At 31.6% G+C, this 24,781-nt stretch overlaps 1 protein-coding gene across 3 annotated transcripts in view; it reads right to left on the bottom strand.

The window, feature by feature from the left end:
• The window catches only part of Sema1a (semaphorin 1a), a 615,492-nt gene that overhangs the window by 23,598 nt on the left and 567,113 nt on the right, over window positions 1–24,781 (bottom strand). For all 3 annotated transcript variants that reach the window (XM_088261512.1, XM_088261511.1, XM_088261513.1), the window contains exons 3-6: window positions 22,462–22,570; window positions 5,504–5,699; window positions 4,134–4,238; window positions 555–643 (exon numbers count right to left, since the gene is read on the bottom strand). In XM_088261512.1, coding sequence (XP_088117638.1) covers window positions 555–643; window positions 4,134–4,238; window positions 5,504–5,699; window positions 22,462–22,570 — 499 coding nt within the window. The remainder of the gene's footprint in view (window positions 1–554; window positions 644–4,133; window positions 4,239–5,503; window positions 5,700–22,461; window positions 22,571–24,781) is intronic.

Raw genomic sequence — 24,781 nt, 5'->3', positions numbered from 1 at the left:
TGATTTAACTCTCTGTCAATGAAAAAAAAAATACTCTCAACATAACCGGGTTTGAACCGAGAAACTCTGACTCAAGAGTCCGCGATCCTAACCACGGGACCACAACCCGACACAACACACACTTGTTTTCTTCAGTCTTCCTCTGCTCCTACATATTTTTGACTGTACATTCGCCTCGTAATTTTCGTTAACTGTTATTTCTTCACTCATTCGTTCCACATGCCCAAACCATTTCAACACACCTGACAATTGTATAAAAATATACTTTAATATAAAAAAAAACATTATTTTTTGATTGATTCAGAAGTTATTATATTGTAAAAACTAAAAATATAGTACAAAAAAACTCAGTAAATAACAGTATTTATTAAATAATATTGTAACACGTGCTTCGTTGCTTGGTAATGATGTTATGTGCATCGAAACACGTGCCACAATAAAGTTTAATAAAAAGCGATTAATTCCAGATAGGATCAGGAACACCAGGATGACAGAAATGAGCGAGATCGAAGATGTCGTCAGGTAAAGTGATATTGATGCGTCGAGGCACTTACCTTTCCGCAGTTGATATACTCGACAGCTGTCTCTCGGAAGAAGAAGTACACGAAGTCCCCTTGCGTCATCGAACTCACGAAATCGGGAGCTGCAAGGAAAACAGATCGTAAGGATAACAGGAATAAAATGTAATCATTCTGATATATCGCTCACTCCTTTCAAGAACGTCATAAATCAAAAAAACTTGGTTTTCAGAAGAGTGTTTTTAAAGTTTGAAAAAAATAATACAATGTGTTAAAAATAAATATCAAGTCACTTAATGAATTTTTTACTATGCAACAGATCTTTTAAAGTAAAACCTGAATGTTTTTTCTCCATTAGAAAAATATTAAAAAAAAGAATTAAACAATACCTTTTCCTCAAAATGCAAAAACAACACTTTCTGCCTTGTAGCGGGTAAATATTAAGTTATAAATTTCCCGCTTTTGCTGGGATATAGTACATTTTCTGGGCATTCCGAAAACATGCACAACTGAAAATTGACGATTTTTGATTTATGACGTTCTTGAAAGGAGTGAGCGATATATCAATGTAGATGAAGAGAATATGGATGTCTCGCAAATAAATATATGTATAATACTCTCCTTACCATTCATTGTTAACTTTGTGTACACCACTTAAAAAAACACTACTTCGTGACTACCGGTTCGGGAATAATCATTCCATCATCAGGTCAAATGAAGATTAATGAAATTGTTACGGTCTGACGGTTATACAAAAATAAAATTTTGAAAGAGAGAAAGGAGACATATTAATCACAATGGGAATATATTTAATGTGTTATTAGATTAAAACCAATATTTTTAGCTTTTCCACTTTTTTTTATTTGACCAGCGACCGGGTTTCGTCGTTACCGACATCATCAGACTGGTGGGAGGCTATACAAATTGTTATGTTATATATAAAACAAGGCAGGAGTTGATAACCATGATTTGATATAATTTTATTGCGAAATTATTTTAATTTAAGTATGATATTAAAAATATTTTTATAAAGGTTTTTTTTTTGTTTTTTTGTTTTTTGTAATCTAAAAATATTGGTTTTAATCTAATAACATATTAAAAATGCAATTCCATCACGAAGTGTCAGTGGATAATATAAATCTATTACAAAGGGAATATATTTAACAGTGGATTTGTAGTAAAATTAAATTGGTTATTTATTTTCATTAATTGATTCGGCAGTCACTTTGTGATAAAATCTATACATTTTCAATTAATGTTTTACTTAGTAAATACCACTATTTGATTAAGTAAAACATTTATTAAAAATGGTTATTTATTATGGGTAAGTTTATTAATTGCTTTGATTAATTCTTATTTTTCTAGATTATCTAAACAAAGACCAGTTTTAATATACAAAATAATATATGATAAAATTGATTCCATTTGATAGGAGATATAAAGGTGTTATTTTATCCGAATCAATTAATGAAAGAAGAAAAATAGCTTACATGTACCTACCATCAAAAGTTCGTTGCAGCAGTAGCGGATTTATCCATTTTTGATTTGGGCCAACCCCGATATTTTATTTTTCGAAATAAAATATGTGTTCAATAATTCATCCGGAATATATTCTATTTGAGGTATTGAATGCTCGACAGCTGACTTTTAAGCGTTTATTTGTCGAACCGATCCATTTCGAGAGCGGGCCATTGCAATTCACGATGGTAGTGGCGTTATGTTTGCAATTTATTATTTTTATGCGCTCCCCCACTATAAACAGAACGTTGTCTACCTCCAATGGTGCAATTAAAGCCGGCATAAATGAACTCTCATTTTTTTAGGTCAAAAGCCCGTTCTCTTCGCTGAATTTCCCGTGTGAAAAACCGTGTTTGTGTATACCCGTCTTTAGTACTGGTCGTAAAATAATAATAATAATAATAATAAAACCCTTATCCGCACCCCAATGGTGCATAGGGCACTGCGTCATATAACGCAGTGTTATTTTGATCGTTTACACATGAAGGAAAGGTGATCAGCCCTCCGCTTCAGGAAGCAGTTCAGGGTAATATTGAATAAATATTACAGTGAAAAAAATCACAAATATTTATTTGAACACCCCTGGGAATCGAACCTGGGACCTCCAGAATGGTAGCCAAGCGTGCTGACCATTACACTACGGAGGCAGACATGGTTGTAAAATAAGTAACAAAACAAACAAGTTTGATTTTTGCCAGCATAAAAATAAGAGTCAAACTACATTCGCAACATTTTGAGTGTGTCAAGATTTTTTCATTCGAACCCTTATCCGCACCCCAATGGTGCATAGGGTACTGCATCAAATAAAGCAGTGTTATCTTGATCGTTAATACATGAAGGAAAGGTGATTAGCCTTCCGCTTTCAAGATACGTGTTCAAAAATTTGGGTTCCTCTGCTTGGGAGTTATTTTACAGTTACAGAATGGTGAATGTTATATGCCTGTAAAGCGATCACATAACCAGCCTATGATAGATTGTAAGCCCTGTAAATACCCAGACTTCCATATTCTTCTTCATCTATGTTGAGATGTCAACACTATTTTTAACCACTTATGTTTTAATATTATGTAATATTTTTCCAACCTACTACTACTACCATCCTTTTTATGAAAGTTTTCCTTTTTTTGACCTTGTTCCAATACCAAACATATGTAACGATTTAAAAAAACGATTAAAAGAAACGATTAAAAAAACGATTAAAGATAACGATTAATAAAATTTATACTTTATTTAGTATTTAAAAAGTATTGTTTGTGCAAAATTGTGGTATGGCAATACATATGACAATCTCCTCAACATTAATCGTTCACTTTGTGTAATTCCACTTAAAATACCAACCACCTTTTAAATGGTATTACACAAATTAAACGACGAATGATAAAGACAGTGTAAATTTGTACTTTTTTTAAATTGTAGCAACATTAATTCAAAACGTGTATATTAAATACTTAAATTATTAATATTATTAAATATTAAATACTAAAAAAGTAAATTTCAACCACCTTTTTAGTCGTATTACACAAAGTGAACGATGATTGATAAGGAGAAGTTAGTTTTTACTTTTTTTAATTGTTGCGACATAAATTCAATATATGGTATAAATATTTTTGACTTAGTTAGATATTCCTATTATAACTAAACAAAACAAATAAAAATATATTTCGCTTACTCCTTTCAACAACGTCATAAATCAAAAAACTTGATTTTTCAGGAGATCGTTTTTAAAGTTTAAAAAAATAATACAATGTATTAAAAATAAATATCAAGCCACTTAATGAACTTTTTACTGTGCAACAGATCTTTTAAAGTAAAACCTGAAGGTTTTCTCTCCATTTTCAAAATATGTTTATTTAAAAAAATAATTAAACGATACCATTTCTTCAAAATGCAAAAACAACACTTTCTGCCCTGTAGCTGGTAAATATTAAGTTAAAAATATGGCTCTTTTGCTGGGATATAGTACATTTTCTGGGCATTCCGAAAACATGCACAACTGAAAATTGTCGATTTTTGATATATGACGTTGTTGAAAGGAGTGAGCGATATGTTTAATAGAAGAAAAAAAACATTTCGTTTCTATGTCTCAGTTCAACTTACCATTCAGACTCATAGAATCGTACTGTTCAGTTTGCAAGGGTTCTCTGTAGATGATAGGGTCTGTTCCACTGAAATCCGCCACAGTTCCTGAATAAAGTACCCCATCTGTGAAAAGAGAAAATGTCATGTTAAGTACAATAGTAGAACAACGTCGGGACATGCGATAAGTGGACAACTAACTAATTCAACATATACAACAACAGTACAGTTTTTCATTGAAACAGAACAAAACTTGACTGTTATATCATTGAATGCATGCACATATCTTATCCCTGGTACACACACATACACGCGAATGTCTTCACAAATGCATATGCCGGACCACCCGCTGTTTTCATAATTGCAACCTGGCAACCCTGTTGCAAGAATTTGCAGGCTATGGAATAAAATGAGAATCGACAACCTGTCGAAATCACAGAAAGGTGGCTAACGCACTACAATACACAAGTAATTGATTATTTAGCACCGTTTTTAATAATTCAATTCAACATACATATATCTTCTAACACTAATGTATAAAGCTTCACACTTATCTACTTCTTCTCCTGAACCCTTATCCGTACCTAATGGTGCATAGGGCATTGCATCGTATTGACGCAGTGTTATCTTGATCGTTACTTATACATGAAGGCAAGGTACTCTTGTGCTTCAAGGACCAATCCAGGGTACTGAATTTGTATTCTATTGATCACAGTTCAAAATATTACCAACACTGGATTGCTTTGGCGGAAAAAATATTAATGCCTAGTCAATGATTTTAAAATAATTTTTTAGGTAACTTTGACTCTTCACCCTGATAAAAAATATATGACGCTAACCTGGCAAGTTATTTTAAAAGTTTGTTCAATTCATGTCATTTTAAAAACAGTATAACATTAGCTATATTAAACTTTAGAAAAAAAGATATTGCTTTTTTAATGCAAAATGAGTAGATTTTATAATTATTTAATTTATTAGGAATTCCGATGTAAAGAATTGCTTTGTTTTAGTAAAGTGAAAAGTGTTTATGTTAAATAAAATTATTTTTGTGTGTTATTGTGTGTCTAAAATATGAAAAATTTAAAATCTTGCACTCAAAAAACTGATCTAAGGCGTAGATGTTCGGAAAATTCCTAAAAGTGGAATTATCTGGAAAACTAAGGCACTTTTACAGAGATCATATTTTCATTTTTTGGTGAGTCATAAGTTGGCCTAACACCCCTTAAAAGGAATACGTCGGATAATGGGACACCCTGTATAAATATTAAATGTTAGTTCAATTCAATTGTATTGCGATCTTCTTCCTACATCACTGCGTGCCCCTGGATGTACTAAAACCAGGTATAGTAGGACTAGTAAGGAGGGATGATAAGGCGACGTTGTCTCCTTACCCGCGTAGACCGAGGTGGAGTTGTGCCAGGGGTCGTACGGGCATATGGCCTGGCCCAGCTTCTCCCACTCGAGTTCATAGGCGTCGCTGCGCACCGTGTACTGGCGGCAGGCGGGCCGGAAGGCGTTGGTACCGCACGTCAGCAGGTGTCCGGGCGATGGGACTACCAGGATGCGGACGTAGTTCTGACAGTTTTCCTGTAGAGAAAAAAAATTGATTAAGATCAAGAAAAAAATTGTAATAGAATGTTGATGAATGATGCTTGAGTGGTAAGTGGTAAATGCGATGACCGAACATTTTCTGCAAATGTCTTGGTACTGTTCTGGCCAACGTTGGGTTAGAATATAATCCCTTTTACTGTCTACACTGGGACTGTTCTAGAAACATGGTACCGTAGAACGGGGGTACTTGAACTTTGATGTGTTACTTGAGCCCAGTACAAAAAAGATATTTAAATCTGTACTTGGTCTACAATAATGAACATATAGCGCTCGCTCCTTTCAAGAACGTCATAAATCAAAATACTTGATTTTTCAGGAGAGCGTTTTTAATGTTAAATATTATAATACAATATATTAAACATAAATATGAAGCCACTTTTTAAACTTTTTATTGTGCAACAGATCTTTTGAGGTAAAAGCTGAAGGTTTTTTCTCCATTTGAAAAATATTTAGTATATTTGAAAAAACAATTAAACAATACCTTTTCTTCAAAATGCAAAAACAACACTTTCTGCCCTGTAGCGGGTAAATATTAAGTTAAAAATATGCCGCTTTTGCTGGGATATAGTACATTTTCTGGGCATTCCGAAAACATGTACAACTGAAAATTGTCGATTTTTGATTTATGACGTTCTTGAAAGGAGTGAGCGATAGAGATAATAAGTGTCACCTGGCAGGGAAACAATGAATCATGGTTATACGTTCATTATTGTAGACCAAATGCAGATCATTTTTTTTATATACTGGGCTCAAGTAAAACATCAAAGTAGCACCGTTCTACGGTAGTGGTTTTCGAATTTTGTTTTTATTTATTTAGATTGGCAGTGACATGGACATTAAAAGCTATTTAATGCAAATTCACAGTAAAATCGCAGTACAATTTTTTTGCCTTTTTAATGTATTCATTAGACTACATTACATTTTTAACCGTAATCAGAGATCACTAGAGTAGTTGAATGATTGATAGAATCAAAATTTTGAGTATGTCCAAATTCAAATCTGGATTATCTCCAAAAGAGTTATTTTTTTTATTTTTTTTCAACAATTCAACAAAGATGAAGAAAATATGGAATTCTATGTTGAGATGTCAAATAATATAAAAAAATAACTCCTAATTGGAGATAATCCAGATTTGTGAACAAGTGTTTGGACACACTCAAAATGTTGTGAAAAATTAACTGGTCAAATTATAAGCAAAAAATTAATAGGATATTTTATCGCGTTTCTCGAGTTTGTGAATATAATCCTGGATTCGAACGTCACATACAAATGAAAAAATTTTGCTTAATAAAAAGCTTATCTCATCTAACTATAGATGTCTCTAGTAAAATTCTAGAGAATTCAAGCATTTCGTTTCGAACTTGAACAATATATTTAGTAACAATGATTAAAGAAAACACTTATTTTTTACCACTTGAGTTTTATTATAGACTACATGTTTCAGAAGTTAAACTTCCATCATTCAGGTCTGTATAGTAACATTCAGGTCTGTTATTATTAGGTCTGTATAACATCATTCAGGTCTGTTATTATACAGACCAGAATGATGGAAGTTTAACTTCTGAAACATGTAGTCTATAATAAAACTCAAGTGGTAAAAAACAAGTGTTTTCTTTAATCATTGTAACATGTCTTACCACAAAGTTAATGCCGAAACAATAAATAAAATATATATTTAGTAGTTTCAAGAATTTGAGTAGTGCGGTTGTCAATTATGGGTAGAATTGGTGAATGTTACACGTGTGTAAAATGATCACTTAAACCAATCTTAAACTATAACGGTTGTAAGCCCCGAAAGTGCCCAGACTTCCATATTCTTCTTCGTCTATGTTGAAATGTCAAAGAATGATATAATTTGAGCCGCAAGTAATCTAGGATATTAATTGAGACTGTTAACTTTTTATTTTAAAAAAATGTCACTGAAGGATCACCCTTCGCTGGTCGCAAATTGAGATCGGAGATTAAACAAGGGTTTGAGTAAATTCTACAGAATTCAGTTCAAAAGCTTTAAGTGTTCAATAATGAGTGAGTTATTAAGGATTCTCTTCTCGGCCTGCTCGACTCAACTTTCAAAGTAAGTAATTAATTGAGAGGAAACCTTGCTCCATTCATTGGGCAGTGACAATACTAATCAATTTTGATATTTTATTAGTATTTTTTTAAGCTTGCAGGCGAATAGAGACAACACAATGAAAACTTAAACAAAACGCGACATTTCAGTATTTTTCCGACATTTCTTGGTGGGCAATAACTTTAGTTCAATTTGACCAGTGATCGGGTTTCGTCGTTACCTACATCTGCAGACTGTGGAAAGGCTAGACTAAATTTTTATACTCACAAAAAGGTAGGGGTCGAAAACCACGATTTTGTATAATTTTTCTGACAAAATGAATATAAATTAAATGACTCATTTAACTTATTTTATATTATTAACATTTTTGTAAAAAAAAATAAGTAAAAATGACCAACCACAAAGTAAATGCTTTAAATATGAATAATATTGAGAATATTATAAATTAAATTTATTAAAGTAGTGTTTTATGATGGTAATTACATATAAAATAAATATAGTAATGTTTGTTTTTAGCAAAATTTTATATTAATGTAATTAATGAAATGGATTTTTGCAGCTATATTTAAATAATGTATGGATGAATCTGGAACCGTTGGTTGACGACTCTTTTTACAGCAGCAGGTACACATATTGTGTATGTGTGTGAGTAGTGTGTAGGAGCAGAGGATGACCAAAGAAGACTTGGCATGATCAAGTATTTCAAATACTTGAAAATGGTCAGCCAGGAATCGGAATAATTGGCGGGTATGTATGAGGATATGCATGCATTTGGAAGATGCGAAGATCGTTTGCAAAGATTTGTGTGGCATTCTATTCTCTCTGCCTACCCCTGCGGAGAAACGGCGTGATGGATAGTTAGATAGTTTAAATCTATACGCGCCTATGCTATGTGATATTATTTTATGTATTAATTTTTAAATCAAACACAGATTTTTTGAGTCTACTAAGTTGTATTTTATCAACAAAAACACATAAAAAATTAATATTGTGACAATTGTAGTTTTGGCATTTTCAAACGAATGTGAATATCAAATGGACTGACGGTCCTTATGTAGCTATACAATTCTAAGTGACAGTTTTAACATGTGTAGCAATAATTTATGGGAGACAACAGTAGCTAATGGGGGATGTAGGTACGTACCCCTATATTTATTTTGTAGGAATAATAGTCAATAATAGTCTTTTGATCCATTTGATCTTAACTTTTGTTTGAAAATGCCATAACTAGGCGAAACAATTATCACAGTATAATTTTTTATGTATTTTGTTAATTAAATACAACTTAGTAGACTCAAAAAATCTGTGTTTGATTTAAAAATTAATACATAAATTAAAACGGAGTTCTACAAATTAAACGCCAAATCAATAAATAATTGATATTAACCGTACAATACAAACATCTAGGTATGTGTGATGATTAGTTAGGTAAAATATAAGTTATTGATCCAATTTTTAAAAGACTTTATAAATTGCAAAAAATTCAAGAGTGATTTGAAAAAGGTACTTATTCTTTTCTTCCAATATGTCAGAAAGATATTGTATTACATCTTCAAAACACGATTTTTCATCGGGTATAATATTTTTTTACGCCATGCTGAAAACATATTTTTGAATCTGAAGGACGTAGCGAAAAGAAACATTCATCACGTTTGAAGGAGGATACTTGACGCTAAAATTATAATAAGATAAGAGGAAAAATGGGCAAAAAAGGTATTGGAATGATAAAACGATAAGCGTTTAAATTAGCTTCCATGAATGACGCGCAGGAATAATTGAGAAAAGTTTTTTAATCAAATCAGAAGCTTCATCGCGATGTTTCAGCGCAAAAAACGACTTCTCAAACAATCAATTCTGAGAAGGCATATCTAGAATAAATATCTATGTAGGAAGACTGCTCCAAGAGTAAAAAATTGGTATTTTAAAAGTGAAAACGTAGAAATTTAATATATTTTAAAACGGTGTTCGATTCCCAGAGGGGGGTCAAACAAATATGAGTGATTTTTTGACTTTAATATTTATTCGATATATCCCTGGGACTAGTACCTGAAGTGGAGGGCTGATCACCTTTCCTTCATGTGTTAACGATCAAGATAACACTGCGGATATATGATGCAGTGCCTTATGCACCATTTGGGGTGCGGATAAGGATATAAGTATGTATTAACACAAAGTAAACATATATAATATTATATTGATAACAAATCAAAGATTAATTCCAAAATTTGTAAACAAATTTGAACTGTATATTTATTGACTTGGCGTTTAATTTGTAGAACTCCATTTTAATTTATGTATTAATTTTAAATCAAACACAGATTTTTTGAGTCTACTAAGTTGTATTTTATTATCAAAAAACACATAAAATATTATATTGTGACAATTGTTTCGCCTTGTTAGGGCATTATCAAACGAATGTGAAGATCAAATGGACTACGGTCCTTATGTAGCTATACAATTCTAAGTGACAGTTACAAATATAAGGGTACATACCTACATCCCCCATTAGCTACTGTTGTCTCCCATAAATTATCGCTGCACGTGTTAAAACTGTCACTTAGAATTGTATAGCTACATAAGGACCGTAGTCCATTTGATCTTCACATTCGTTTGATAATGCCCTAACAAGGCGAAACAATTGTCACAGTATAATTTTTTATGTGTTTTTTGTTAGTAAAATACAACTTAGTAGACTCAAAAAATCTGTGTTTGATTTAAAATTAATACATAAATTTGAACTGTCTTAAAAACAACAGGAATAAATTAATCAATTTCTTTTTTTATCTTATTTTTTGGTAAAATGAAATAAATATCATTGAAATGGTGAAAATAATTTTCTCATTTATAAATTAATTAATTGATGCGAGAATATCTTTGTGTTAATATCTATCCATTTTTTATTTAAATTTTACTCAGTAAGTAAATATCATAATAAATCAAATATTAACCACAACGTTGAATAAAAAAGTTGAACATTTAAAATGAGAAAGTATAGAAAAATACTGGATAGATAAAAGTAAATTTCGTTAAAATTGCGTCAAAAAAAAGTAAATTTGAAGGAAAGTGCGTTCAGACAGGTAGGTTATGATAATTATTGATTCGCATAAAATGGATATTAGGAAACTTTCTTTAAATTTTGCATAAGTTTAATGCAAACTCGGCAAAGTTTTATTGGCGGCCAGGTTTGTGTGTTTTTAGACCAACTTTAGCAGCAAATAAAATTTAGCCACATTATCTCAATCCGGATTCAGGAAGAGAAAAAAATAGCGAGGTATCTCGTAAAAAAGAAGCGTGTCGAGGTAAGAAAAATAGAGGTTCGGTGTTTATATTTCGACAAGGGTGTTTATTTTGCCCGGGAAAGAATGTGTAGGGTTTGCAGCTAGGGGAGAATTATACAGTTCCTAACAAGACTGCCTTCTTCCGTATCTATTCCCGCAATCTTTCTTCTCACTAATTGCTTTTTGTTCTTCCCATCTCAAACTCCTCTTTTAGTCCCACAACCCTCGAGAATCTACGCTACCCTATAGTAACCAGTGGTTCTTAACCTGGGTTCGATCGAACCCCAGGGGTTCGGTGAGTCAGTCTCCCGGGTTCGACGGAGGTCAAAACACACACCCGACTACAATACTATGAAAAATACGATACTATGAAAAATTATACGAGGAAAAATTGCACGATATTATGTAAAATTACACGACGCACAATGTCTGTACCCGACGGATTCTCCAATTCTTTGGAAACGTTGCGCGTGACAATAATGATAGCCTGGAATGACTGGTTATGATCGGTAGAGGAGAAGAGAGGGAGAGGAAGAACCTACACGATGGACCGATCAAATTAAGGCAGCAACAGGCACCTCGGTAGGTTGGAGTGCTACATGTACGCAGTCAAAGGATAACTGGAGAAGAGTCATTGCTTCCACAAGGGTCACAACCCTCAGTAGGTAATGAAGAATAAGATGGAGAAAAATACGACGTACGATATATTCATTTATCCAATGTCCAATATCCAATCTAGTATGTTATTTTACAGGGAATTATCAATCTAGCAATAAAAATACAATAATAAAATAACTCAAATGCTAAAACAATGCACGTGCATTTTATTTTACTCGGACGGGACTTCAAATAAGTATAACAAATGTACTATATTTATTGTCACGACGTTTTGTTATTGTAAAACGTGCATTATTTTGTTTTTGTTTTTATAAAATATTTGTGAAAATCATGTAATAATGGTTTTGTTCTTTGTTTGTAATGGTTTTGTTAATTAATTAATTAATTAATTAATTTTTATTTATTTTATTTAAACATATTATAAACATAAATTACATTTATAATATTCCCGATGAGTAATTTCAATGACCCATTTTGGGACCTGGTATTAAGATTAAAAAGACTGAAAAACAGATAAGAAAGTAACAAACAAGAAAAACTAAGCAAAATGGAAAATACATTTTATTTATTTTAATTTTATTTTATTTGTTCAGTAATTGTACAGCTTTACATAAAGCAATAAAAGGTACAGTAAATAGACATAAACATAAAAAACATAAGGTAAGAAGTATGTTTAAAGAAAAAAAGAGAAAATATAACTAATCACTAACACAAATATCTTTCCATAAAGTCTTTTTTAGTTACAATTTTGGGCACCTTTGTATAAATATGTGTAAACCTATGTTTTCAATTTGAAATAATCGTATTATTTTTTGACATCTCATCAAAGATGAAGAAGAATATGGAAGTCTGGGCGTTTACGGGCCTGACGACCATCATAGGCTGGTTTAAGTGATCACTTTACACACGTGTAACATTCACCAATTCTACCCATTATTGACAACCACACTACTCAAATTCTTGGAAGTTCTATACATATGAACCAATTTTTAGAAAACTTGTTCTTGAATCACTAGAACTTCACTAGAGACATCTATTGGTGAGATATAAAGAAGCTTTTTACTAAGCAGAAACTCTTAGAAAGAAAATATTAGTATGTGAGGTCCGAATCCTGGATTATAATCACACACATCGCTCACTCCTTTCAAGAACGTCATAAATCAAAAATCGTCAATTTTCAGTTGTGCATGTTTTCGGAATGCCCAGAAAATGTACTATATCCCAGCAAAAGCGGCATATTTTTAACTTAATATTCACCTGCTACAGGGCAGAATGTGTCATTTTTGCATTTTGAAGAAAAGGTATTGTTTAATTATTTTTTTAAGTTTACTAAATATATCAAATAGAGAAAAAACCTTTAGGTTTTACCTAAAAAGATCTGTTGCACGGTAAAAAGTTCAAAAAGTGACTTGAAATTTATTTTTAACACATTGTATTATATTTTTTAACTTTAAAAACGTTCTCCTGAAAAATCAAGTTTTATGATTTATGACGTTCTTGAAACGCCAGAAAATACCATTTTCATTTTTATTATTTGAGCTTATAATTTGATCAAATAATTTATTTACAATATTTTGACACACTCACAATGTTGATATAATCATATTTTATTTTTCCAGTTAAGGGTGGGGTTAGGTACCTCCAACACGGTTAAGAACCACTGGTCTAGTACTAGCGCTGCTCTTCCATAAAACCTTGCTAGCGCACCTACCCTGTTATCTTCCCTTAATAACTTGTTATCGCCTTTAAATTAATAACACACTGCACAGTATTATGAAAATCTAGCTCATTTTAAACTCAAAACTGTGACAAAAAGCCAAAAAACGATGAGTACAAGTCGCTCACTCCTTTCAAGAACGTCAAAAATAAAAAATCGTCAATTTTCAGTTGTGTATGTTTTCGGAATGCTTAGAAAATGTTAGCAAAAGAGGCATATTTTTAACTTAATATTTACCCGCTACAAGGCAGAAAGTGTTGTTTTTGCATTTTGAAGAAAAGGTATTGTTTAATTATTATTTTAATGTACTAAATATTTTTAATATGGAGAAAAAACATTCAGATTTTACCTAAAAAGATCTTTTGCACAGTAAAAAGTTCAATAAGTGGCTTGATATTTATTTTTAATACATTGTATTATATTTTTACTGAAACTTGATGATTTTTGATTTATGACGTTCTTTCAAGGAGTGAGCGACATATGAAGTGAACGAGAAGTTAGCATGTGAAAGAAGGTGTCAAATGGTAGCATAATATTATTTAACTCCCGAAACTTGATTAGCGTGGTTGGCAATTATGGATAGAATGGTGAATATTGAAAATGGACGATTTTTAATATATATCGTTTTTGAAAGGAGTGAGTGATATGTGACTTATGTATGAAACATGTTTAAATAAATAAATAATTATTTTTCTCACTCATTTGGCTGTTAGAATTTAGATTTTAGAACATCGTTAAACATAGATAATACTAACGATTTCGCTGCATCGCATTTCCCGCGGGCTTGCTTAACACGTTCCTTTAATCTGCCGTCCCTGTCAGTCGTATATAGTTCTCCGGGCCAGAGGGAGACAGCGTGACGGGAGTAGGTTTTAAAGCGCGCATTACTTGTCTAATGAGACCATCCATTATTCGGCAGTGTTGCCAGAGAAAAAAAAGATTTTCCCGCCGTCACGATACAACGGAACGTTCGGAAAAATCTATGGCGACAATAAAACAGTTCGGATCGAACGCCGATGGGACATTATTTTGAAATGGTCTTTATGGAATGCATATTTTGTGCGATTTGACAATGGACGATTTTTGCATTTATTTTCGATATTTATTCCACCCTCTGGATATTATATTTTTAAAATATAAAAATGTAAAAAAAATTGCAGTTGGTAGACAACATCATATTGTAACCTACATTTGGGAAGTTTGTTTGTTGTTTAAGTATAAAGATATAGAAATAAGATTGAATTATCGGAATGGGGTGAATGGATCACTGAAATCAGTTAAAGCAAAAAACGTGCAAAACGGAGTCCAGGTACCAATCCTTTTTGGTAATATGTATATATTTTTTATTAAAACTTTACTTGGTAAATACTACTACTAAGGGCGTTTGTGCACTACACGGAATTTGACCGTCCGGCACTTTAGTTAGCATATAAAATGGATGATTGGCTTAGATTGGCTTGTGCTTTTGTCGTGCACAAGCAACCTACGGTTTGTGAAAATGATGCATAATGTATCGAAACACGTGTCACAATAGATCTCATGAAATAGTGGTATATACCAAGTAAAAAAAAAAATGGACTGTCGAATGAAATAATGAAAAAATCGATAACTACAAAAAATCCTATACTAGCTATATCCGTTAACCCGGAACAATCCAGACTCCCCCACATTGCACTGCACGGCCAACCCTAAGGTAGACGACTCCAAGGCAGACCACCAAAGAGATGGATTGACAACTGGGAATCGACATCGCAGGATACTAATCCCTCTTAAAAGGCTTACACCAAGAAGAAGAAGAAGAAGAAGACTAAAAATAAAATACCACCTCAATTAAAGCTTTGCTTCAAAAGAGCTCGATATCTCTTATTAAGGTTTTGTGGATATGGTACACTTCTTTACAGAACACCTTTTAAAAAACCTACTAAAGTATTGGGTGCATCGTTCATTGCGCTGCGCAAAGTCCAGTGGAATTACCTCTCAACCTTTTTGTTCGGGTTCCTACCCTTTGAACGGGAGATGGCGAGTGTGTTTACTCCAAGCTCGGTGTTTAGACCATTACATTTTAATTTAAATTCCTTTGTAAGGTAATTACTGGGACGTTAGGTAAATGACGCAATTTCGAATAACAAAATGTCTACTGGTCACGTGATAAAATAAGAAATACGTGGATAACGGGTTTGTTTTAAAGGATTTGGATTTGTGAAATTAAATTCAACGAAAGATTTTATTCCATAAAAAGTTGTTCATAGTAATATGTTCGGTGTTATGTTGGCATCTAGATAAAAACGTTTTTACTAAAACTACTATTACTTCTACCTTCACACCGTTTTTCTACAGGGGTAGGCAGAGAAGATAGAAGGCCACACTCTTCTGTCTTAACGTACTGGTACTCTCTTAGCTTCCTTCACGTCCATACCTTTATGCCCTCTGAATACGTAGACATTGGAAACCATCAGATTTTAGGTTCTGATTGATCTGGTAGTGAAAAGTCTTTTTTGGCTGTCCTCTCCAACTTTATGTATCTTTCTGATTATGGTACACAAATACCGTTATTCTACGGAGAAAATACCTTCCATTATTCTACACAACGCATCATTCTTCAGTAATTCCTTCAAAGTCGAAGCGGTCGGACTATGAAATAAAAAAAAAGCCTCTGTGAAAACTGCACTGTTTTTAGTGCCCTTAAAAACACATTCAACATTAACTTAATGATCGTTTAATCAATAATCATTTAGTCAGTAGTAATAGAGACATCTATGGTGGGATAAGGAAAGCTTTTACTAAGCAGAAGCTCTTTATTTGTATGTGAGGTCTGAATCCTGGATTATTTCACATACTTGAGAATCGCTAGAAAGCATTATTTAATTTTTTATTAAGCTTATAATTTAACCAGTCAATTTATTTAAAACATTTTGAGTGTGTCGAAATAAATGCTAACAAATCTAGATTGTATCCTAAAAAGAATTATTTTTTACAAAATATAAAAAATAACTCCTATCTGGAGATAATCCAGATTTGTGAACAAGTATTTGTGTATTAAATGCATCAAAATCAATTTTGTGACAATTGTTACGCCTAGTTATGGCATTTTCAAACGAATGGGGCATAATTAGGCGAAACAGTTGTCAAAAAATAGATTTTTATGTGTTTTTTAACAATAAAATACAACTTAGTAGACTCGAAAAATCAGTATTTTACTAAACATTTAATACATAAATTGAAATGGAGTTATATTAAAATGTTGTAAATATGATACAGTCCGTTGTGTAATACGAGATTCGTTGTATGAATCGCGTAATGAATGAACAGAAAGTTCGTTATGCGAGGCATAGCTGTATCCTTGAATAAATACCACTAATCACACGCAAACCACCATTGCTGGAGTGTAACCTCGTAATTACAAAACTCCTAGCTGCTAGTGGTGTTTAAGAAGCTATTTCCTGTGCCAGACTGGTCTAGAAGTCGCGTTCACTGTTATTATGGTTAGTGTTATTATACTCTTGATGATTATAGTTAACTAATAATTAGTACCGGAAACGGAAGTGCAGTAAAATAAACCATTCCCGATTGCAGTCTGTCGACTTCCGTTAAACTTACCTTATTAGCCAAAGAGCCAAATATGTACATTACAAAGATCTAATTTTTTCTTGAGAACAAAACCTCTTTGCAATTCTAGTATACCTAAATTTAATATACTAACCGAGGAAAACTTGGCATGATCAGGTATGTCCAATACTTGAAAGCGGCCGGGTCAAGAGTCGAAATAATCAGCGGGTATGAGAACATGCATGAATGTGGAAGAGGCGAAGAATGTTTGAAATTACACAGTAGTATAGAGTACTTTTCTCTCACAATCTCATTTAGATTTTAAAATGCCTCCACCGCTTAAAATAAAGAAAAATTCAATTCGACATTAGACACTTTCTCTTAATTTCCTAAAAGGCGTATTAAATAGGCAAATTATCAACGTAATGATCAACAAAAAAAGTGACGTGGTTCACACATCGCTCACTCCTTTCAAGAACGTCATAAATCAAAAATCCACAATTTTCAGTTGTGCATGTTTTCGGAATGTCCAGAAAATGTTCTATATCCCAGCAAAAGAGGCATATTTTTAATTTAATTTATACCCGCTACAGGACAGAAAGCGTTGTTTTTGCATTTTGAAGAAAAGGTGTTGTTTGATTATTTTTTCAAATGCACTAAATATTTTTAAAATGGAGAAAAAACAATCAGGTTTCACCTAAAAAGATCTGTTGCACAGTAAAAAGTTCAATAAGTGGCTTGATCTTTATTTTTAATACATTGTATCATACTTTTAAACTTTAAATACGTTCTCCTGAAAAATCAAGTTTTTTGATTTATGACGTTCTTGAAAGGAGTGAGCGACAAGACCTACAAAAAAATAATCTGTGCCACACTCAGTCTTTTATAAGAAAATAAATACATTTACATTCAAAACATATCCGAAAGTACTGTGTAATTTGAATTTTCATAGATTTACACTATTATGTAATTGAGAAAAGGAATTGCTAAAAACATTGAATTTTTTACATAATAATTAAATTGCCATTATGAATAACTTTTTTCTTTTGATATATGAAGAAAATCAAAACCTTGGAGCAGGTAATATCAAAAGAATTCATTATTCATCTCATTAATAATGTTATTGACATTCAATTATTGGACTAATGGATTGATATGCCCCTTGAGATTATTGCAAAGAAATATTTTTCGATCTTTCTTTTCCTTTATATTGATCTTATGTGAAAGGAAAAATGTAAGAGCGTACAATTTTTAGCTTTCATTATATGATCTTTATTTTAAAATAATAAGTGTTTCATAAATTAAAGATGATTATTTTTTTATACCAAATATAGTTTTTTAATTTCACTAGCCCACTTTTATCCTTATTTTACCACCTTAATCATTATTAATGAAGAGATAAAAAGACAAACTTAAGGATTTGACAAAAGATTTATTTTAATTTTAAAGGTCTCTCCAATGATACTTCATTAATTTTTAATTAATGTTTTACTAAGTAAATAGAACTATTTCTTAAAATCTACTGTGACACGTGTTTGGATGCATTCCGCATCATTTTCAAACACCGCATGACACCGTACCATTTTCAAATACCGTACCGTTTATACGGTGTATGAAAATGATGCGGAATGCATCGAAACACGTGTCAAAGTATATTTGAAGAAATAGTGGTATTTACTAAGTAAAACATTAATTAAAAATGGATAGATTTTACCACAAAGTGACTGCCGAATCTATTACTGATCCTTATTCAATACATATTGTCAATTGAAAGGTTGATCACCAACGATTTTATTTACTTATGTATTTATTTTAAAACATGGGGTGAAGTGTGTAAGCTTCTAAGGTTCTAAGGCATTTATTTGTTATTTTTATTATTTTTATCATCATACATACAATTATAATTCACAATAATGTGTCCTAACTGAGTTTTCCCCTGTAGAGGGCACATTTTACAATATTTATTTATAAAACTATATGACATGCAAGCAAATACGACATGACCGAATGATGTGGTGTTTTCAGATCTACATACTTTCACTATCCGTTTTGTTGATAGCTCTTTTATACTATATAATTCATTTTTTAATAACTTTATTAGATAATGGAAGCAGGTTGTTAAACTTTATTTCATAATAATAAAAAATCTTTGGATCAAAAGAGGTATGTATTAGGTTTTGTTTGATGTGTTTACCATCAAGTGTGTTAATTGTGATTTTTGCTCTTTGCTGGGAAATGCTTCCTTGTGTTATGGAAGAGTAATTCTTGAATGCATATATCGTAGTCATACAGGAGAAAGTGACCAAGTGCATTTTGTACAAAAACGTGATCATTGACTATTTAATATCTTACTAGATTAATATTGCCCTGAAAAAATCCCAAAGGATTTTAAACTTGGAAGTATAATATATTGACTTATTCAAAATAACTAACTGCATTAATGTTTATTTTCTTGTCAAGCGAAATTGGTTTGAATGGCCCTCCTGAACATTTTACGTTTTGTGAGTTGGTCACTTTCTCCTGTGCGACTACGATATGTATAAGGAATTATAAATTTTCTTTTCATATAATTTTATAAGTATTCTAAGATGTGCTCTCGGCACGAGAAAACCAAGTGAGTTCACATTGTAAATTGTAATTTGATATTATGTGATCGATGAAAATGAAATAAAAATAACATTCAATTAAAATTATGAAAACTTTTCATCTGCTTACTGCCATGTTTTTTTTTCTTAAAATGAGTGGGCGGACTGATTCACACTATATGATAATTTTATACAATCGCTACAAAATAAATACTCAAGTCATTCCAAAATGGGGATTTCCAATTTTTACTCGAATTACAATTCGTTTCGAATATTTTTACACAGAAACAGAGATGAACGTCTCACATAATCGAATTTGAAGCAGTAGTATTTGATATGGTTTTTATTGGCGGAAGTAATGTGTTTATAATAAAATTTTGGATAAAATCGAGTAAGTAGAAGCCGTGCAGTAAAATTGAAATAAAATATTACGGCAGTTTCATTAAATTTTTATTATATAACAGGAAATAAGGCGGTATTATAGTGAGGAGATAGGACATTTAACGACTTGAAACGGACAGGAAGGAAGAAGGAAAATATGGAATTAAAGGATTTATGAGTTGAATCCTCAAAACAGAAAGATAAGAGTTGTGCCACATACAATGCGAGGCAGAGGTGTATTGGTGTTGATGAAGTAAGCTACTTATAGCACACTGTGCATAAGTATAATCGCTGACTTACGGACATATCGCTCACTCCTTTCAAGAACGTCATAAATCAAAAATCGTCACATTTCAGTTGTGCATGTTTTCGGAATGCCCAGAAAATGTACTATATCCCAGCAAAAGAGGCATATTTTAAACTTAATATTAACCCGCTACAGAGCAGAATGTGTTGTTTTTGCATTTTGAAGAAAAGATTAGTTTAATTATTTTTTTAAAATAAACTAAATATTTTTCAAATAGAGAAAAAACCTTCAGGTTTTACCTAAAAAGATTTTTTGCACAGTAAAAAGTTCAACAAGTGGCTTGATATTTATTTTTAATATATTGTGTTATATTTTTAAACTTTAAAAAGTTCTCCTGAAAATCATGTTTTTTTGATTTATGACGTTCTTGAAAGGAGTGAGTGATATGTATTTAGTCAAAAATATGCAGATACATTGGCAACATTTTGAGTGTGTTCAAATACAAACACACAAATCTGGATTATCTCCAATAATAGGAGTTATTTTTCATATTATTTTTTGACATCTCAACAAAGATGAAGAAGAATAAGGAAGTCAGGACATTTACGGTGCTTACGACCGTCATAGACTGGTTTAAGTGATCACTTTACACACGTGTAATATTCACCGATTCTACCCATTATTGAAAACCACACTACTCTTGCAAGTTTTATACAAATGATCCAATTTCGAAACATTGTCCTTTAATCACTAGAATTTCACTAGAGACATCTATGATCAATAAAAAGCTTCTTTCATCTCACCAATAGGAAGCCTTAGTGTTAAGATAAACGGTGTTGCAAGAGTCGTAGCTAGATTTCAGAGTCACTTAAATGTTAGGTAATTCAAAATAAATAAAAATCCTTTACCATAACTTACATGTAATTATTATTGTAATACAATTCTTAAACTCATTCAATTTAAATCCGTTTTGTCAGGAAAAAATATGTAAAATCATAATTTCAACCCCTGCCTTGTTGTTTATATAATGTTTTTTCTATCCTCACACCAGTCTGATGATGTAGTTATCGACAAAACTCGGTTTCTGGCCAAATAAAATTCATGTGCAAAAAACTACATGGGTACCTATTTGTTATTTAATTCTACAAAATAAAGGTCTGCAATAACAGACACCGAAATAATGATATACATAGGTTCATTAAATCATTTCATAAGAATGAATGCATTGTGCATCACGTATGCATTCTGTGAATAGTGCTAACAATACCCTTTGCCACTATTGCAATATTATACACTGTCTGTTTTATATAAATAACAACAGAGTACTTGTATAAATTACTCAAACGAGTGGTGCTTTGTATCCAAACTAACAAAGTTATTAGCCACAATGTAGTCACATCTTTAGGGCATACGGATTAGGCATGCTTATCTTCACCTGAGGAACTCTATTTTATTAAGAACTTTGCTTCTACTCATATTCGTGTAGACTATCAAAACTACGAGAAAATATTAAACATAATAATTAATATGAAGATTTTGAGACAAAAAACTAAAAATTAATTTATTGGTGTAGTAATTACACACATTATTTATTGATTTGGCGTTTAATTTGTAGAACTCCATTTTAATTTATGTACCTATTAATTTTAAATCAAACACAGAATTTTTGGGTCTACTAAGTTGTATTTTATTAACAAACGACATAAAAAATTATATTCTGACAATTGTTTCGCCTTGTTAGGGCATGATCAAACGAATGTGAAGATCAAATGGACTACGGTCCTTATGTAGCTACACAATTCTAAGTGACAGTTTTAACACGTACAGCAATAATTTATGGGAGACAACAGTAGCTAATGGGGGATGTAGGTACGTACCCTTATATTTATTTTCTGGGAAAGGAAGAATTTATTGACATGGCATTTTCGTTTAGAGAATCAATGTTTTAAAGCTAAATACAATTGTTGGTTATATTATTTTTAAGAATTTATATTTATAATTGTAATTAAAAGGTATAAGTTTATCAATAACGCATCATGCAAGCGTTTACATAGAGAGAGAGATGATTATCATGAATATTATTGTGTATAAATTTTTTATTAAAGGATAATCAATGTTTTAGCTGATAATATTGTCAGCAACTTCAAATTAACAAAGGAGGATAATTTTTTTGAGGTCTTGCTAGTTCAGAATGATATTATACAAGTATTTGGAATCAGAGCTCTGCAACGCTTACGTGGAATGTCGCGAGAAGGCTAAGCATTTTTTGTATGAATAAGGGCAAATGAGACTCACCTCGTCTTTGCCTTTGATGAGGCACATCTTCACATCATCTTCAGGGGTGAACCAAGTGAGACGGCGCTGCTCAGATAAGTCTGCCAAACTCAGATTCAGCACCAAATTTCTGAAAAGATGAAAAAAACACGTTAAAATATAACGTGAAAAATAGCCAAAAAAGAATTGTTAAAAAATAAATTGTTTTCACAAAAAAATTAAAATATTTAATTTTTTTATTAAAATTTCCCATAATAAATACCACTATCTCTTAAATCTATTGTGACAATGTATCTATTACCATTGTCCATTATCTGCGCCCAATGGCGCATTGCATCAAATCGATGCAATGTTAATTTGATCGTTAATTATTTGGGGATCGAACCCGAGGCCTCCAGGATGGTAGCCAAGTGTGGTAAATATTAAACCATAGAGGTGAACAACTGCTATACTATAAAGTACTTGCGGTATATGTTAAAGTACACATGTAAAAAATATACACAATATTTATTATATTTGTTATAGTAAATTTGAATTTCACTTGGTAAATACCACTATTACTTAAAATCTAATGCGATGCGTATTCGATGCATTCAGCATAATTTTTAAACACCATGGGTCATAAAAGTATGCTGAACTTATTGACACACGTGTCACAAAATTTTTTATAAAATAATGGTATTGACCAAGTGATATTTGAATAAAAAAATCACTGAATATAAAAAAAAAATTAAGTACATATACCACAAAATACAAAATTACTGCCAAATTAATTGATGAAATGTATTTTATTTTATAATAAAAATGTTTGTTTTAAAATCACTATAAATATTTTATTATAACTTAATTATAATATCTACAGGTTTCGAAGCTAACTGCTTCTTTATCAAGACTATAGACCGGTAAACATTATAATTAAGTTAAAATAAAATATTTATTGTGATTTTAAAACAAAGTTACATTTTAATAATAAAATGAAAATCACAAAGTTATTGCTTCAAATGTAAATTATGTATTTTATTTGAAATGAAAATGATTACAAAAAATAAATGGTACACTTGAGAGATAACAAAAGATATACATGGAATTGGAAAGATTTGTTCTCTAATTAATTCTTGAGTTCGTTAAAATCGGTGTATTCTCAATTATTTTATACACTTCTTTTCGTCAAGTATTTAAAAACATCGGATAGACACAATAAAGATTTCTCCTTCGTTGAGTATCTTAATAAAATGAATATATCAAAATAATTATATTATAACATGAGTAGATAATAATAGGCCCATAATAATGTGAGTATTGAGTTTTTATAGGCTGTAAAACAGTGGTCGGCAACCTTTAGAGATGGAAAAGAAATGGTAAAAAACAAATTTGGAAATTTCATTTGATAAGTGGGCAAAAGAACTTTCATTAATTGATTCGGCAGTTACTTTGTGGTAAAATCTATCTATTTTTAATTTACATAAATTTTTACTTAGTTAGTACCACTATTTCTTAAAATCTATTGTGACATGTGTTTCTACGCATTCCGCATCATTTTCACCGTATGAAAACCAAACACCGTTTGAAAATGACGCAGAATGCATCTAAAAAAGTGTCGAAATAGATTTGAATGAAAATTGGCATTTACTGAGTAAAATGTTAATTAAAAATGGGTCAGAGTACTTGAAATAATCACGATTTTTTAAGGTGAAATTATATTTTCACATAGTAAAATATGTTCTTCTGAGGAGTTTTACGTGGTTCTCCCCAGCAATGAGCAAATGCTGCAATGTTCCTGACTGGCCCAAACTAGATTGTCCCTCCTTTTCTCAACACAGAGAAAAATAAAACGTCTTTTTAAAAGTTAGAAAAAACAAAAATTCACTTAATGATCTACAAACATTGTACATAATAAGCAAGGTAACTAATAAATACAACTCCTATCTAAAAAAAATCAAAATGTCGTAGTGGGTAATTCAGTTACCCGCGAATAGTAGGTTGCCGATCCCTGCTGTAGAACATACGAGAAGGATTTATAAGTACCATCATAATCGGATATAAACAAACGGGCAATAGCGGGAAGGGAGGGGAAACAAATCGCGTCAATCAGAGAGAAAACGCCGGAGGTAAAAGGAAAAACGTCAATTACCGGAGAACTCCATTAAAATTAAGAACGTTATAATAAAACAGAATGTAATATTTACGAAAACCGGTGGAGGGACGTATCGCTAATCGATATCTCATTACGCGCATGATTGAAAGATCCGAAAGCTTCCTTTCAATTCTGAAAAAATATATATCAAACAAAATATACTCACCGCAGATAACTGAAAATACAGACTTTTATCTTGTTTCTGAA

Source organism: Brachycentrus maculatus, unplaced genomic scaffold (assembly GCF_059751285.1).
Source record: "Brachycentrus maculatus isolate JH-2025_06_01 unplaced genomic scaffold, ASM5975128v1 h1tg000157l, whole genome shotgun sequence".
In the NCBI taxonomy this organism is placed as follows: domain Eukaryota; kingdom Metazoa; phylum Arthropoda; class Insecta; order Trichoptera; family Brachycentridae; genus Brachycentrus; species Brachycentrus maculatus.
Note: the sequence above shows the minus strand (reverse complement) of the source record. Positions and strands in the feature narration are given on the sequence as shown.